This window comes from Grammomys surdaster, unplaced genomic scaffold, assembly GCF_004785775.1.
Source record: "Grammomys surdaster isolate TR1022 unplaced genomic scaffold, NIH_TR_1.0 191, whole genome shotgun sequence".
Classification (NCBI taxonomy): Eukaryota; Metazoa; Chordata; class Mammalia; order Rodentia; family Muridae; genus Grammomys; species Grammomys surdaster.
Genome location: NW_021604636.1, coordinates 4,860,802 through 4,875,832, shown reverse-complemented (window position 1 = coordinate 4,875,832; position 15,031 = coordinate 4,860,802). Strand labels below are relative to the sequence as shown.

Genomic DNA, 15,031 nt, shown 5'->3' with positions numbered 1-15,031 from the left:
GGCAGCATCTACAAATAACTAAAATAATATTTTCATGTTTTCTGCAGAGGATAAAAGGATCATCTTAGACTCCATTCTTCATCCTTAGTGATCCCAGGGTTCTCAGGTCCAGTGTTTGAATTTTGTGAGTTAGCAAAGCCTGTCTGTCCCCAGATTGCCTCGTTAGAATACAATGGCATCTCTACTAGTACAAATTTCCCAATCCTTGGGTCTTGGAAAGAATTTTTGTTTCATTGCCGTTTCGATTCTTATTAAACGTGTATCACTCTATTTGCTTAGTTGTTGACAACCATCACTTTGCTTTTAAGTCCTATTCAAAGAAAAATCTACCCTTACCATTCATAAACAGGAGCGCCCCCCCTCCCCGATTTACTATTGTATGGACAACTAACTATATCTACGTGTATCCTTTTAAAATGTTGAAATGATTTGCTCGGCTCCATCTCATTTCCAAAACGTTTACAAAATAATTTTTTTCCTTGGGAATTACAGACTATAAGAAAAGCAACCTTTAAAAGTCCCGGGAAGCCTCCAGAGCAATGTTTGCCATTCATTTTTACCTCCGTTCTCTAGTATTCTAGAGAAAATGAGACTTTTTGGGAGAATGGGTTGAGAGCCTCAAGAAAACTTTATAGATATCAGAAACAAGGGAAGAAAGAAGGGATGATGGGAGTGAGTGGGCCCTGGAGAACTCCACAGTGGGCAGATGGAAGGGAGGGACCCAGGGATGCACAGCCCCCAAAACACATTGGTGGCCTCTGCTTTTTGCTTAAGCCTTTCTCTCCAGTTCTCCGAAAGTAGAACACGTATATCTTTTTTGTTAGTGGAATAATGGAATGTCTCCTTTTCTTTTGTTGTTCTGGGAATTGAACCGAGGTCCTTAGGTTTACTATGCTGGTGCTCTACCTCTGAGCCCTTTTCGCCAGCTCTGTAGAATTACTTAAAGAGATTTTACAGCATCCATTTCGCTTACTGCATCGACTCAGCATGCACGTTTCTGACGCACTGAGGAGTTGGGCAAATGCCCGGGACAAACAGATGGAAAGAGGCCCCGTTAGTCACAGCTTACCCGACACGAATTCTGAAGGACACTAAGTGTACAGGGAAGAAAAAGAGTAGCGAATGGAAAATTGCTACCTGTGTGGAAGCTGATCAAGGGAAAGCGAGCAAATGTGCAGAAAATGTGGCCCTTCAGCCATTCTCCCACACTTTTCAAAATCAAAATGGGAGATGAGAAGGTTTGCTTTCTTGTTAAAAGATAGTCTCGCTACTGGTGTTGGAAGACAGTTCTGAGCCATAAAATCAGTCATGGTTTTATGATCTCCCAGAGGCTAACAATCATACTGCCTTGCATCTGGGGCACAAAGCAAATAACAGGTATGCATAGGAACAGGAAATTCTTATCCGCTCCCTGGTTAGGTTTATTCTGAAAGGATGACATTTACAGGAAATGATAGTTTAGTGGGTAACATGGAAATGAAACATTAACACTTAATGTGGCAGGAAGAGGTTAAAGGTTAGCTAGATAATACAAGCCTTTTGAGATCAACAAGGCTCTATAAACTTCATCCTCAAAATCTGAAAAGCTTCCTGGAAGGTGAGTTATCCGAAACTATTGATAATATGGTTTAATCACCACAGTCAAAGTAACATACAAATAAGGTGATTTTGTATTCTTAGAGGTTAAACTGAACTTCACATATTTTCCCCATTAAAAAATGACTCTGGGCTAAGATCATCTTGACTCTTAGTGACCGATTATGCTATTTGAGAAATTTTCTTTTGACACTATCTGTGAGTGTGACAATATATTTTTTTCTCATTCAATTTTTCATCATTAACCCTTAAATCACATAAAAATAAGACTGTGGGGCTGTATACGATGCTGAGTACACTCCAAATGAGTGAAGATGACCCTATCAGCTCTGAAATTTTGTGATTGTCTTAAATGTGACATTTTCCAAGAAGCCTGAAGAAACCATGTTCCCTTTCCTCCAGCGCTTATGAACTCGCTGCCATCTGTTCCGTAAGGCATCCTCTTGCACGAACAGGCTATGAGGTGATATCGGTCTGCTCCTCCTCCATTTTCCACTTTGCACATATAAGCGTGGTTTGTCTCGTATTTACTGCTGTTTCAAACACACATACACGGCTTTCTGCTGACATGTAAAAAATTCACCTATATAAAATTTTATAAGAGATTCAAGGAAAGCAATTTTGTTTCTGGGTTGACTGGAGAATGACAGCCAAGGGCTTACAAACTCGTTTCTTCAGGTTAGGTGTTCACTGTCTAATTCCTAAAAGGCTGCGTTGGGAGGTAGGGAGTTCAGTTACTCTTGGGATCATCTCATTCTTTCCTTTTTGGGCTTTCCTTTTGTGAACTGGATCCTAAGGTCTCCTGTACATGTTCGAGTAACAAAGATTTCCAACAAATCTAGGGCCAACCCAGGAACTCTGTGCACTGTTGCACTCGTTGCCTTGCTTGCAGCTACCCTATGATCTATGCTCTATGAGGGGCTTGCTAAAAATCCCGTCTAACAGTGATGCTTCCCCTTAGAGCACCACTTATCCATGTTTACCAGGTAGTAAATGCATTGGAAGCAAGGGCTGCAGGTTGCATTGCTTTGTGCAGAATGTAATATGGTGGCACATAATAGAACATGGCATGCATTGTTAAGTGGCTGAGCACATGGGTAGCGGTATGCTTGCCCTGTATCAGGAGAGCTATCTCCAGATAACATTCTAGAAAATAAACATTCAGGGAACCTTTAATACCCCTTGTTACATTTGCAATCGAGTACCAAAGACAAGTTAGTCTTTTTACAAAATTTAATAGAAGGGATTTAAGGCTCTTTGTCCTATATACTGAATGCCAGAAATAACAATTTTCATTAAGGTCCTTACCTGGGCTTTAGATCTATCAGATTTATACTTTTACTTCATTCAAAAGAACAAATTAAGAATTGATTTCTTGGTGAGTACTATATTTGTGATGGTAAATCAATGGTTTAAATACCATGACTTGGTTTGTTAGTGAACTGTATGATTATGCTCGTTTTAAGCCGAAGCCAAAACAAATCACCCTACAGTTCTATCAACCTTAGGAAGCACTTAAAGACATGATTTATAATTTTTATCTTCATGCCTTTGTGAAATCTTTGATTTATATTTCCTTGGTGTTTTGCATAGTTTAAGTATTAACAGCCAAGACCCAAGATTCTAGCAAAACACTCGAAAAGTTAAAGCTGGAAGGCCAACAAATGTGTTTATACTCTCGACAGGGCACACCGAAGTTTGGAGGAACTAAGCTGAGAATTTAGCTCAGTAGGAAAGTGATTGCTTAACACTCACAATGTCCTAGACTTGCTTACCAACACTGCCAAAACAAAAACAAACAAACAAAAGCAGAAGACAAAGTCCTCTGTTGGTCCCTGTGGAATTAATCTTCAAACCATGTCTTCATTGGACAGAATTCTTCCAAATAAATTAATAGTAAAAATATCAAGTCTGTATCAGTGAAGATCATATAGCCCCTAAGAAGCGAGAGGCTAATTATAAATTTCGATGTTGTTTAACAATGCCATCATGAATTTACTATCATTTATTACAATAGACTGCTCTAATTGAACACATTTTTTTCTGTGCATAAATGACTGTTCACTAAATGGAAGAAACACTGGAATGTGTGAGTCAGGACTGCCTTTCTAGTCTTAAAATTATTTACATATGAGTCCACATTTTTCTACTTTGACTAGAGTCAGCAATACAATAAATAAAGGAAGGAAGGAAGGAAGGAAGGAAGGAAGGAAGGAAGGAAGGAAGGAAGGGAAAGGAAAGGAAAGGAAAGGAAAGGAAAGGAAAGGAAAGGAAAGGAAAGGAAAGGAAAGGAAAGGAAAGGAAAGGAAAGGAAAGAAAGAAAGAAAGAAGGAAAGAAAGAAAGAACTAACTGTCTGGACCTATTACCTGGCTGTTAAATAAAGTCTCTTCTGTATATGTTCATCAATATTGCTAATATCAGTGACATTCAGGGTTTAAGAGATATTCTACTGAGTTTTATTTTTTTTAAATTGATCTTTCTTGTGGATCATTGTTCAGTCTTTAGCTGTTACATGAACAAAATCATCTATATCTATGAGTGCAACCAGCCAGCTAGCCAGTAGCTTTCAGACTGGTAAACTTGTATTCACCAGTTTCACCTCCTCACTCTATAGGAATAGGAGTCCAGGGAAATCCTGCATATTGTCCTTAATGCAGTTGTTTTACCGACAACACTGTTTTAGATTCTTGAAAGATGATGGGTCCATTAACTGTGGTTAGAAATATAGCTGAGGAAGAAGAAATTTCATCAGCCTTTCTTCTACATGTTTTCTGGATATTCCATATATTATATGAAGACAGGAGCTTTTTAACAATGAAAATTGCCAACTACTCTCATGATAGCATAGTAAAAAATGACAGCAAGATTAATTACAAATGAACTTCCAACACCCAGAACGTGCAGTGCCAATGAAAGTCTGAACCACTTCTAAAGAGGAGGACTGACAACAATTGAATATATTCAGGTATTTGATTTACTGATGATATCACTGAAGTTATGTAATTTTTTTCTTTTTGTTTTTCAATTGTGGGCTGTGGTAATCAATAAAAGTTCAGTTGGGGTATCTTGGGTCTACCAAACATTTTTCTCCACCTTTATTAGCCCCTTCTCTTGAACAACTTTCCTCATATGTGACCCAGAAGATCCCTTTAAGACTAATAATAATTTTGTAGCAAGTCAGTAAGCCAGACTGAAAAAGAATGAAGTCATTAGGAATTGTAAACATGACTGAAACTATGGGTCAGTGGCCAGACATACCCACTATTTTCTGGGGCCCCTGTCGGATCTAGGGTAGTGACGCTGTGTGTTTGTTGTGTGTAGACAGTCTGTTGAAAAGGTGCTCACCTGACAGCTGTAAGCTGATCCTCAACTTCATACACACCCAGCTTTCGATACACGGCATGCAGGAATTTGTCACCTTGGAAAGCGGTGCCCCGACCATCTACCAAGGCAATGACTATCCCCTCCTTACTTGCAAGATAAGCTATCCAATTAACAGCAAATACAGACTTTACACTCTGGCTGCAGGGACCACCATACCTAAAGGAAAATAAAAAATAATTTCTGAGTTTTTAAAAATGAAATCCAGTTGCCCACAGCAGCCTACCAGTTGCCAGGTCCCATTATGTGATAAAAATTTCAGTATCAATAGCATTAGAGCTGGCTCTTAGTCAAGAGGAGACCAGGCTTTTCCCAGAGGTTTGCTACAAGGAAGTTGTTTTGGGACACAGCCTCTCCTATTCCCCAAAACGGATACATCTAGGGTTGGCATTTCAAGGAATATGTGTGGGTTTTTCGTCATTTCTGCCACCTGCCACTTGCTAAAAGCAGACATAAGATATACTAAAAAAAAATGCATGGTGTTTTAAGCAAATTGTGTGTAGGTCAGCACTGATTTTGGGTGTCATTCCACTAAATGTATTCCATTCCTTTATTTCATTTCTAACTCAATTACATAAGATGTTAAGATGATTTACACTATTTTTTTTTTTGGCTGCAATCTCTCTATCTCAAAGGTATTCTGACACATTCGGCAATTTGCCATCCCAAGGAAATTCAACACAGCAAATGCAGGCAAGTCCATCTCAAATCAAAACTTCCTCGGTCTATTTTAAATAACCATATTTTATTTACTCTGATTAGTTGGGGGAATATATAAAAACAGCATCAATAGGAACTGTTACCAAGGAGAATGGTTCATTCTATTTCATAAATGTGTGTTTCATCCAACATATTTTCAGTAAATAGCTTTTACACTACACAAAATATTACATACACTTGAATTAGCAAAGGGTACTTCTTTGATCTGTCAAACTGAGGAGGAAGAATCATCTTGTACCATAGAGCTTTGAAAACAGAAAAAGGGAGAATAATTATTCCATCACATGTAAGTTATTTTCTTTGACAATATACACCATCAAAGCAACCTAGTAAATCATTAAGGATTAAGAATGTATTTTCAATTGACTTTATTGCCTATTTCAGGTCTAATTTGCAAATGACTACACATCCTCAAAATACCTGCTTGCTCTATAAGCATCTATTCTAAAGTTAAAATTAGACAAACTCTTCTTTTAAAAATGTCAGTGTAGACAGGGAGCTATGGGAAAGTAGATGAGCAGTTGTATTTATAATCATATTAAAATGTTTAACAAAACTAAATATTGTTAGGAAAAGGTTATTTTAGATGAGAGCTTATGTCATATGCTTTGGACTATAACATGTACGCAGTAATTTATTTTTAAAGCAAGCTAAGTGTTCAGCTTTCCATCTATAAGCGAGAAGAATTAGAATATCTTACTCATTCCACCGTCTTCAAGCTTCTTAATTTCCACTGTAGGCAACTGGATGTCTCTCAGAGCATTTTCCAGTTCTTTGTTTTCTTCTAATATTTGTATTTCTTTAAAAATAAATATAACGTTCATCTTCAATTCATGCCATTTACATAAATAATTTCTTTCATGAAATTACTTCGGCTTGTACGGGTGACCCTGATGTGACTGAGTAAGGGTCTGCTACGGTCATTCACAGTGGCCGTCATGACGCAGCTGGGAGTGCGGATGCCAACGTGTGAGGTCATCGCATCTGACCAGTGTCTTTGTAGCCCCTAATGCTGCCAGCACTTAAAGCCAAAGTATCAAAGTAACAATGTTCATTAGACCATCTTGTCCCCATCTGACTGTAGTTATTCATTTTGAAGCCATGCGGCTGAATAGGTGACATTTCTTTAAAAGTTGAGCAAAAGGGAGAAATACAGTCTCTGGATGATTGACCCATCTCAGTGAAAGGGTGACATAACAGCAAACCTAATGTATACAGCACAAGGAGTTAAATCTTGTTTCTAAGATTTCTATATTTATATCTCGACCTTTTCCTGTTATATTTGATTAATGTAGAAATGTATCTTTTTTGAAAACAAATTGTTGTGTGCACAATTCCTTCAAAATCTTTCTCCCAAAGTTATTGTATATCTCAGTCAAAGAGCAACACACAGTATTGTGTCTGGAGCCTGGAAAACAATCTAAAAGCTGCTGTTTACAATAAGGAGTGGTGGCTCCTGCCTAGAATTTCAGTCTTTGGAGACTGAGAAGGAAGGATCTCAGTGAGTTTAAGGCCAGCTTGGTTTGCATAGTAAATTCAAGATTAGCCTAGTCAAAAGCCTAAGACCCTCCCTCAGAACAAAACAAAAGCCACTGTTCATACTTGAGCTCAGCTATACTTCACACTTTAATGTTCAAACTGAATATATCAGTTGAGCCTCTGAGTGTTATAGATTGGCAATACATGTAAATGGGTTTATATTAAGAAAGCTCTTTAAAATAAGTTTAATTTGATACTAGCATCTTCATGAAAAAATTAGTCTTTCATACAATATGTGAAGTTAGATTTTTTTTTCTGTGAAAGAGAGAAGTAGATGACTTGTGAGATATGGTAATTGCTACAAAATAAATCCTGAAGACTTTGTTTACATTCGTTTTTGAAAAGCGGTCACTGAAGACAGTGAACTGGAGACTCATAACTACTCTGTTTGCCAAACCACTTCCCATAGAGTTCTATGTTTTCATATATTCATGGCATTTTGCTCCAAAATGTGTTATATTTAATCTTAGAACACGTAGAAATGCTTTGGATATGATTTATATAAAAGACATAATAAGTTTCACATTAGCTTTGGGTAACCCATCAGAAAAAAAATACTTCTGACATACTACACATTAGAACTCATAAAAATTAAATTCACACATTTAAGTGAATCTAGCTACTGCCTCCCTTTGTGTGGAGTGTGTATGTGGAGTTCTCTCAAAAGTGAACCCTGTAGGAGGCCAAAATGTAGAGCGGGTAAGGGACTCATGATTGCTATTCTTGTTATCTGACTGGAAATAGGTGTGATCACGTTGTATGATTTTTAACTCTATTGCCATCTTCTTGCTAATTAATTAACCTTCGCATTTATGACTTAATGAAGTAAAAGCTTTGGTTGAAAATCTACTCAATGCCTCTGTAGTTATAGTCATATTCTTCTGAATAGTGAGCAAAAAGTTGTCCTACTTCTTAAAGCAGACAAATATTTCTTCTTACAAATAGAATTTCCTTGGGCTATGGTAAGAGTGAGAGGTGGCAACTGGACTTTTCTATGGAGTTGTGGGTTATGAGCAGTCACTTTGTAAGGAGTGGTATAGCTCACTATATACTTTCTGTCCTTTGTTCATCTTTCTATGTTCTCTGCTCTCCTAGTATATGATATGGAGTCCATATTCCATATGTTCGTATATACTGTATTATGACAAAACTCAATTGAACTGTAAAAGTGATAGATCTTATATTCAATTTTTGTTTAAGTCATATTAAAGTGATGTATTTCATATTAATTAAATTTTGTAAAGAGTCTGTGGAGAAACTGATAAGTGAGGTCATCCGGTTACTTAGTTTAATGAGAACCTGCAATGCCCAAAGCAACTAAGCTTCAAATGGACCCTCAATATTAAGTGCCAACTCTTCTGGGTTTCCATAGTATCTGGTTCAAGTATAATCTTCTGTTTTCAAATGACTTTCTTCTTTGAATGGAAATGAAACCCACTGTTTTCTTTAGGGCTTTCAAACTTTCATGAAACCACCACTGTCTCCTCAACCTTTCTCATCACAGGTGATTAATCTCTTCATGTATTTCAGAACTCTACCTTCTCTTACCTTTCAAGGACTTTCCTTATTCTCTCTCTTGGGGCTTGTATAGTATATGAAATGTATATAGCCAAAACTAGTCTCCAACTCCTGATGCCCTTTCTCCACCTCTCAGTATTAGAATTGCAGATGTGTGCCATGTTCTGCACCTAGCATTCTTCAATCTTGTTTAGCCTCATAATTTCTTCAGTCAACACTCAACAACAAATGTTTATCATCTTACAAAACACCCATCGTTCTCAGCTAGAAGCCATCCTTCTCTGTTCACAGGCATATGCACTAGAAGCACTGATGACTTTGTTAAAACAAACAAACAAACTCTCACCAATTTCCTAGGCAGGTCCTACCTTGGTTTAATCTTGTCACCTCCACCCCTGTTTTCTAGAACCTGCTCTCAAAGGTAGTTGGCTCACTTTTCAGTAATTACTGTCTCATCCACGTCCAAGGCCATTGATAGCAAGTTGTCCATAAGCTAACAGCTTCTTGATGATAATCTTCAGTACAACTGCTATTTTGACATTCAGATCCCCAAATCAGGTCTCTGTAGGTCAACCAGTTCCAGCTGAATATCCTATCAGTTTGTTAAATAAATCTCACCATCTCTTCAAAGTTCTGTCCTCTACAGCTAGTACTTTGTGAGTAAAAGCAACCATTTCAATCCACCAACCAAGCCAGTCAACTGAACAGTATCAATTTCTTTTGTATTCAAGAATCTCAGGTTTGATGAATAGCATTAGGGTAGATTTCTTACCTGGAATAACCCAGATAGGGGCTTTCCCTGTATGCCTGTATGTTTCCTGTATTTCCTGTATTTCCTGTATTTCTCTTAGCACTGCATTTCATTTTCTCATTGTTGCCTGCTCATACATTTGCATCACCCACTAATCTCTAAGCTCTTTGAGGGTAGGAATAAATGTCCAATCTGCTCTCCATCATCTTAGAGAAATAGTACCACAGTGGATGGCCTAATTTAGTAAATGCTCAAAAAATATTTGCTGAATAAAGATTGTTGGCACCAAATAAAAAGAATAGTGGGTTTTAAAAAAAAAACTTTAAAAAGCATAATGCATAGAATTTGATATAAAATAGCACTTAGATCTTTACCAAAAGTATAGATTACCAAGCATAGTTAAAATCTACCTGACTGGAGGCTTTAAGAATCTATATTTGTGATAAGCATATGGTATGGTTTAAATATGAGTGTTTCTCATTAGTATGTTTGGATACTTGCTTTCCAGTTACTGGCACTGTTTTGAAAGGTTCTAGAACCTTTAAGAGGTAGAGGCTTTCTAGAAGTAAGTTAAGGTCTGAGAGACTGATCTGCCTTGACACATGCTTGTGAATTCTTTCTGCTCCCTGCCTTCAGATGCAATGTGGCCAGCTACCTCAAATTCCTGCCACCTTGCCTTCCAACCATGGCAACCTGGATACCCTCAAGCTGCCTTCTTCTCAGGGATTTGATTGGAAGAATGAGAAAAATAACAAATACAGCATAAATGACTACTGTTTCATTAGACAAGTTGCTGGATCTGTTCTCTAGAAGAATTTGAGTCATTTCTTGAATTAGAAAATATAAAAATATATGTGATATGCATGGAGAGTGGTGTAATAAAACTTCAAAAGCATTAAAAAGATTAGTATCTGCCTGGAATATAACAAGAACATCAAGAAAAAAATGCTAGGATATAGAAATTCATGTTATGGGGGAAAGGAAGTTGAGTTATATTTCAGAGCGGTGATAAAATGAACTTTAAATATCTATGGAGATTTCTATTAAAACAGAAATTCAGGACTTGAAAGTAGTATTGCTTTGAAATGTTCTCTCAACATTGAATATGTCTTACTAACAAATTTATTAACCTATTTTTCATCAATATTAGAATCAAGGTTAAAATAACTTCAAAATGAAGCTAAATCTACTGTCCTACTTCAGAATTCCTGTCCTAGCCAGAGCACCTGGCCTTTTCTTCATGGCTTCATTTTCACCTATTCTTGATCCATTAAACTGACACAAAACTAATCCCCAAGTAGTGTCCTGACTTGACAGCCAACTGTCCAGGGACAGCCACAGGCCTGAGTGCTGAAGGCAGGAGCATCCCCTTGTTCCCCATCACTCCCATTCTCCAGCAACTCCAATCTGTTTGTGCTGTTTAATGGCCAATCAGAGGATAATGCAGCACCAGCAGGAAGAACACCAGAAAATTAAATACTCAGATAACTCTGCTGAGAGCAAAAATGGCCATCTTTGAACTGTGAACCGTTTTAAGCACCATCTCAAATTCAAGGTAGAGGCGAGCTATGGTGACAGCAGTCAAAAGTGGAACGTATCCCCAAATTCCAGGACTTTCACACATGGCAACAATGTGATATAGCTGTTAGCACAAAGCAAAACAAACAAAAGAGCTGGCGTGATAATCACCCTCTGCTCTGAACTGAATTGGAGAAGTAAGAAGTGATGTCTAGAAATTTTTGCCAGTGTGGGATGATAAATGAAAAAAAAAAAAAACAAAAAAAAAACCTCCTCCTGGAAAAGCAGGGATTCTTTTTTTGAGGAGAAGGAAGATACACGAATATGCTTTCCTTCTGATTCTAATCTTCTGTGGTTTTAGAAAGCCAGGGAAGAAGAAAGAATTGATCTCTATGGTGTGGTTTCTATTATGTCACAGCCCCATTGCCAAGAAGTGCTTGACTTCATGTGATCAGATTTAAAGCAACAACATTTCAATCTGTGGATTGACGAGCTTTATGATAATAACATGGCATCACAATTCAACCTGTCTAGGTTGGCTAACTATCCTGCCCTCTGAAGGGGTTCATGATGGAGAACTCAGGATATCTTTAGATGCAAGAGAGTACCTTGATCTGTGCGGCCATCGTGGAGGGTGGAAATGGGGAGGCCAGGGCCTGTGTACAGAACAGAAACAAAAATGTGATTACTGTTAGGAATAACAGTTCACTGTCAGCCAGGACGGCTTGTAGTATTTATGACTAGTGCCAAGACAAGTACATCTTTTAACTCTTTGCTGTCTTTATGTACTTATTTCTTTTAGCCATAGAGAAGCAGACATTTTAAGTTACACTTAAACTACATGCATCAGGGCAAAGCCCAATCAAAGGACAGAGATGTGAGAAGCCTTACCTGTGCTATAGCTTTTCTAGGAGCCTTAATGCTTAAAATCCAATTAGTTACACAGAAAGGCCTCAGAAGCTGCAAGTGGCCTTCTGGGAAGCTGTCACACTTGTCGCATTGGACAAGTTTTAATTGTATATTTATTTTTAAGTAACCATCAGTATCTAGATTTCCTCTCTTTTGTTGAACGTTCAGTTTGTTTTGGTGGATAGTAGCTAACATCTTCTATCCTTGTGAGTATGACAAGCATAAATAAATTTTTATACAATGATTCCTTTTCCAATATGCTGTTTTAGGTCATGTTTTCAGGGTTAGTAAGTTATGGCAGGTGGAAGGGGGTACTGAGATGTCATTTGAGGGATTAAAGAAGGAAGAATGGAGTCATGAAGGCCGGTGGGCTTCAGGGTTTGTCACAGAGACTCCAGCCAAGCTTCCAGAAGCTAGGGAATCTGCAGAATTGTCAAAAAGGGGCAACAGGAAGGATTTTATCTCCCCAGCACAGAGCACAGCCGTTGGATGTGGTGTGTTACTAGATCAGTCCCCAGAATTGAGGACTTGGGGTGTAAACGGTCAGCTATCACCATCTTTTGTAATGAGTGATTGATAAATCAGTCCTCAAGAGGGAAGATATATCTACCAAGCACCTCATTGCCTACAACGTATCACAACATTCAGATACTGGCTATTTTAATGAGGTGTGCATAGATAAACAAATAAACAAGATTACTCATCTAAAATACAGAATAAAATAATACTCAGAGTACTTTTAAAGAATGCATTGGCTAAGGGACTCAGTGTGTTAAAAAGTAACAAATGTAGTGGTTGGGATAGATGCTTTTGCCATTACTAAGATTTTTTCTACCTTAAGGGAGTCCCATTAGAATAGTGTCTTTGGACCCAAATAAAGGAGAAGAAGGACTTCTCAGCGTTCTAGGGAGAGCTGCTTATGAATGGGGCCTTCTGGCTTGCTCCTGGCAGCCTTCTCCCTGTGGAAAACACACTTCTGATTTATTCCTTAGAGCTTTAAGTGCCAAGCCCCATGGGCAAATCCTGCAAGTACAAGGGTACCCATGTTTGTAAAACTGTACTTGTGGGTTACAAGGTTGGAAGGCACATTCCTTCCCTTCACCACATTTCTCGACTAGTCTTTATAAATAATAAAGCTAATATTTTTATTTCCTGCCTTACTTCTTCATATGACTTGAGGATAGAAGAAAGAAATTTTTATTTGGCTTTCTCACAAACCAGCAGACACTTGAGAGAATTAGAGAATATAGCTCAAAAGCTTTTCCTGAGAGTCAATGTTTTCTAAAAGTTTTCAAAAGAGACACACATTTTGGGGCCAGGATCTAAGGAAACAATGCTTTATTAACAGCCATCATATGGGCTTTTATGGGCATATGTTTCTAGTAGTGGAAACCTGTATCTCTTTTTATCTTAAACTAAGAGACAAAGTAATGACAGACTGCCCGTGACACAGCAGAATGAGGACATGGCCCTAGAGACGCAGCATCAGTACCTAAAATTCGCATTTTGTACTGTTTTTGTTCTATCCACATTACTGATAGAATTTTACCTGCATTTGTCTTGTCTTCTAGGGCTCAACAGTCCTTTGGAGAGTTTGAGAGTTACATAATGAGGCGTTACTCTTACCCCTAAAGGGAAAGATTTCAAGGTTTTTCCTATGATGGCGGAGTGACTCATTTTACTGGAGCTTCAAAAACACCAGACGATGTGATGCTTCCCACACAGTATATTTTTTGCTAAATGGGAAATTACCATACTGCCGAGGAAGGGTGAGTGGTAGAAAAGTCAGGCGATTCAAGTTTCAGAAAGGACTCTCCCACCAACTTTTGATGAGGGCTTAGTCTTTGGTTCTTTATCTATACTTCAGAGAACATTTAGCCTTAAGTAGATACTAGAGAGAGGTGATATAAAATGTGTTATGTTATCTTGCTTTTCCAGAGAGATATATAATTACTCAAATACAGAGTATAAATGCATGTATGTTAATGTGACCCTGGTGCCTTTATCAGCCAATGGAATATCACAAAACTATCTTGGTAGAGTTTTCAGATGACAGTAATTCTTCTGATGCTTTACGATGCCTCTGTTTATTCTATTACACACTCTTCTTACAGTTATAAACAGAATGACTAAAGAGATCAGCCCCACCCAGTCTTCCATAAGAGAGAGAGATAAACAGATGCCTTGGCATCTTTAGTTCAAGGATGCTGTGTGCCTGACATGTAAGCTTTTGATACATATTACATAAATATAGAGTTTGGGTTGGAAAATGTTGCATATAACTTGAGAGGGACATTTAATGTTTACCTTTAAATGCCATAATCACAATCAGCACATATGGCCACGAACAACAATCTCTTGACATTTCAAAGATCCCACTGACCAAACATTTTATGAAAGTGTTATTTCAAACTGACATCTTATGCCATCTTGAAGGGAGCATTCAGGTTAAAATGCTTATTCATGTCTACAAAGTCAAATGAGTTGTGGTGGTTCTAGAGCCAGGCTTTTGGATTAAGAGAAGTGACATATCATGATGGCCTTAATTCTTGTTCATTATACAGGAAACCCACAGGAGGCCTCTGCATCTGAGTAGAGATCTCAGAGGATGAAAGGCTCTGTTGTTCTCTAAGTCTACTTACCTGCACCAGAGCCATTGATATCAGAAACAGGAGGGTGGTGCACATTTTGTTAAATTTTCTGCCAAGTATGCCACCTATACCTCTAAACTGGAGTTAACTAGGGTGAAAAAGCAACAATTATAGAACTGGAGAGTCTACTAAACCCCTAGTTGTCACTGATTTCATTGGTTTGTAGTCTTATTTTAGCTTATATTTCTTGTTATTTACTCCATATAACATATGCATGAAACTAACTCATCTAGATAAGAAATTGTGTGTGAAATGAAGCCATGGTCTAAACAACCAGGAAATTCTTTCAGGGTTGTGCTACCATGGTTCCTTTGTTAATATTTGAATGAATTACTCAAAAATATCTTCCAATTTTTAAGGAAGGATCAAATGACAAAAGATTTGTTTTCTGTCTTCATTGAGACTTGATGTGGAAGAACAATCTCTCTCCATTGCATAGACCTCTGG

The 15,031-nt window shown here is 37.8% G+C and overlaps 1 protein-coding gene across 1 annotated transcript in view; it reads right to left on the bottom strand.

Moving 5' to 3' along the window:
- Window positions 1–15,031, bottom strand: part of Fap (fibroblast activation protein alpha) — a 73,544-nt gene that overhangs the window by 12,415 nt on the left and 46,098 nt on the right. The window contains 4 exon segments of the mRNA XM_028769144.1: window positions 4,943–5,137; window positions 5,874–5,943; window positions 6,399–6,497; window positions 11,633–11,680. Of these exon segments, the coding sequence (XP_028624977.1) occupies window positions 4,943–5,137; window positions 5,874–5,943; window positions 6,399–6,497; window positions 11,633–11,680 (412 nt within the window).